We start from the raw sequence: 3,559 nt of genomic DNA on the forward strand, positions 1-3,559 counted from the left end.
ATTTAACACAAAGTTAACAGTCTCCTTATCACCAAACCGGTCTGGACAATGCCTTGCCTATAGCTTTGTCCCTTTGCCTTGTTCCATTTCTATCTGATCGGAAAGAGTCAAAGAGGAAGACACGCCTGTCTCTTACACTGATTTCTACTTTTATAGATTCTTGCATTCCACCTTTTATTCTTGTATTTCCCAAGCATATGTAACAAATGTCCCACTTACTTTTCTCCAGTAAAACCAACTTCATCAACTGAGCTACAAAGGCACTAGCTGCTTTATCCATTGTTTAAGGGACAAATATTTCCAACTTGTCTAATGCTTGTTCTTTCACTGTCACCATCTTTTTCAGGTTAATATGCATTAGACATGGTCCCATAATGAAATCTCACAAGGTAACCCACTTGTTTCCATATGCAAAAGCCATCAGAGAGAGGGAGGAGCATAGATCAATTAATGCTGTGCAGTTGATCCCAGCTCTTAGACCCCAGAGAGTCACTAATTCTGAGGTAGCTTGAATTTGTTTCTGAGCTTTGCACTCATAACCATCTCACCATAATGAATGCTGTCCTTCATGCAGAATACTTATTAGCTGTATTGATTTTTAAATGTTCTCCAAAATGTGTTTGTGACAGGAGGTAACGAAATGTTCAAAAGGTAGTTTTGAAATGTGTTGTGGAATGGTTTTAATTTCACAAAGAATCACGGAACTCTACTACCCAAATTCTGATAAATGCAATAATGGTGCAACTTGTTGAGGGCATTGCAGGATACATCCCTCAATGGCTGGGAGAAGCTCCTGTAGAGAAGCTTATGATCTAATAAAGTTCTTATCATTGCTCATGAAGAGGGAAGGACTTGGCTAAAGCAACATCCAAATTACTCAAACACACCTTGTACTCCACCTGAGCTCTTCTGGTTTTGCTGTCTTTTTTGTGCTAAGAACTGGCACTTTCCCAAGCAGGTGTGTCAGAGGTAAATGAACGTGGCACTGAAGTATCCTACTGTGTTGTAATAGACTTGCCAGAGACCTGAAGGTGTGCCTCTGCCCTTATAAATACCACGCTGCTTTTACAACTAGCTCGAGTCTTTTGAAGAAGAGCAGTTGCATCAGGAGTTGCGTTTGGGTATCTCCAAGCCCTGTGCAAGGTATGTCTTCTAGTTATTTTACTTCTGCACTGTTCCGCTTGCAACAGAAGGCTACTGTTACATCATTATTTATTTTAATGATGTTAATTGCTGTAATTGCAACAGAACTGTAAATACTACATGATGTTCTCTGAAGAGGATTTTAATGGAAAGAAAATCTCTGTGTAGTATAAGGCATGAAGCAAGTCAAGTAAGAACAATGCAAGAGTAGGACCTGCTCACACTTGCTGCTACCTATGTATCTAAGATTCTAAATTTCTGTAACTGAAGATATTTGCAGATAGTGGAATGCTGAGACAGGTTCCTTATTAGCATGCCTGCACATGATTTTCTGCTTTCTGACAGGGAATCTTGGCCACAGAAATGGCTACGATGGAAACATCTGAAAAAAACATTTACAGATTTAACCAACTAAATGCCAGATTTACCCCCCCGGCACTCTTATGCTATGCTCTGATCCTGAAAGCTGCTTTGTAAAGAGAAACACCTACACAAATAAATGTGCAGGAATCAGCTTGATAATAATTTGCTAACCAGCCACCTTTCAAAACTGATGTTGCATATTTATCCCTTGAATTTGGTAGATTTAGACACAGTCCAGTACACTGCAGGTACTTCAAAAGCAAAACGTAATTCTGTTTGTTTAGCAGTCAAGGTGGCAAAAAATGCATCAATAGTTACTATTTAATGTCTGCAAAGACTACTATAAAGACTACATTTTTTTTTTTCAACAGAAAACTGTAATACTGGCATCACCAGGGAATTAAAACAGTTTTCAAGACGCCTAAGAAATAATTTTGCTTAACTTGAACCAAACAGTTTCCTTTCTGTCTGGCATATTTTTGAAAAATAACCAGAGGTTGGAGTCAAAGTCGCTTATGTGCCATTTACAGAACAGGAAATCATGGGAGCCACAACTGCTTTGTATGCTGTAACTTAAGATATCCATCCGAGATGACTGACAAAGCCCAGGTTCAAATTCCTTCTCTGATTGCAGAAGAGATTTTAATCAAGGTACCTTAGTCACCATGCAGTAGCATGTCCTGAGAATGACTCTCTTCTGTTCCACATTGCATAGATAATTAAGTAATTAGGACAGAAGGACTAACTCCATAGCCATTTACAGTTCTCAAGGATAATACATAACGGTTGTAGAAACCAGGTATTATCCACATAAAGGAAAGAGGATTTTGCTGGTGACACCCTTTTAATGGGTGTCAAAGAGTAGTGTAATACCATGTCTGAAATGCTGCAACTGTCAAATGGAGTCCAGCATTAAGTGAGTTTGTTTGTTTGTTTTGAAGGCAGATAACAAGCAAAACAGAGACCATGAGGACCAAAAGCTTTGGACTTCTTTGTGTGCTGATACTGGTCTCCCAGATGCTACTAACCAACTGTGAAAGAGAGAAGGAAAGAAAAAAGAGAAGACAAGGCATAGAAGACCGTGGAAAAAAACTAACTGAATCTAACCAAGAAAATGAAAAAGGGCAGAAATCAAGAGGAGGGAAATCATCTCCTAAAGGCAGGTTTAAAACCAAAGAAAATGCTGAGTGCACCTGGGCAGTGACTGATATGAATGCTCCTATAGTGCGTGTGGAATGCAAGCATGGTGACAGTGAGTTCTGGTGTGAATTCTCTGGAGACCCTTCCACCTGTGCACAGTATGCAGCAAACCAGAAATCCTATTGGAAACAAGTCTCCCGATCCCTAACGAAGCAGAAGCAGATCTGCCAAGACCCCAAAACTGTCCTAAAATCTAAAGTATGTAGGAAAGGCCCACGAAGTGCTCATCTCAAGCTGACCCGCTCAAGCCTGCTAACATCAGTGGGTCCTGCAGATGGGAGCAGAATGCATCATGCAAAAGAAGTTGTTCAGACTCCACCATCTGTCTCTGTGACTGAAAAAAGGCTAGAACACAGCCCTGAAGACTGCGTAGAAGACATAGATTATATTGATCAGAAAAAGGTGGCTGAGGAATACTGTCCAGAAGGCTTGCTTTCTTTCTGCAACTTTTTTATCACAATGATCCAAGATAAAAAGTGCTGAGGAAATGTTTCTAAAGCTCTATGTCATGGAAGCCTGGTCTCATCTAAGTTACTGCAAACTACTCCAGATTTTATTCTCATGTTATATAGTGTATATAAGAAAAAAATGAATATTTTTTTTGATATTGTATGTACACATAGTTGAAGAAGTTATAGATATTATTTGCACATAGATTGCTACACAGGTGTTACAAATAGATGTTACATACTCTACCCACAAGTATATAAGTAATCTCCTTGCCCCTCTTTGAGCTGTGCTAGCCAAAGTGATGAATTCAGTGCTATGCACTTCTTGGTTATGTACCATACTTTTGACCTAAAAATTGTTAAGAAAAATAAACTTCAAAATATATTAAAAATATTCTCTCTCT

General features: G+C 39.0%; 1 protein-coding gene across 1 annotated transcript; it reads left to right on the forward strand.

Moving 5' to 3' along the window:
- Positions 1–2,472: 2,472 nt before the first annotated feature.
- FGFBP1 (fibroblast growth factor binding protein 1) lies at positions 2,473–3,189 on the forward strand. The gene has a single exon (XM_010010260.1). The coding sequence runs from the start codon at positions 2,473–2,475 to the stop codon at positions 3,187–3,189; it is 717 nt and encodes a 238-aa protein (XP_010008562.1).
- Positions 3,190–3,559: the final 370 nt, after the last annotated feature.

Source organism: Nestor notabilis, unplaced genomic scaffold, assembly GCF_000696875.1.
Source record: "Nestor notabilis isolate BGI_N333 unplaced genomic scaffold, ASM69687v1 scaffold2102, whole genome shotgun sequence".
NCBI lineage: Eukaryota > Metazoa > Chordata > Aves > Psittaciformes > Psittacidae > Nestor > Nestor notabilis.

Bases quoted from the DNA above. Each gene is read 5' to 3' on its own strand.
- FGFBP1 (XM_010010260.1), top strand. From the start codon at position 2,473: ATGAGGACCAAAAGCTTTGGACTTCTTTGTGTGCTGATACTGGTCTCC.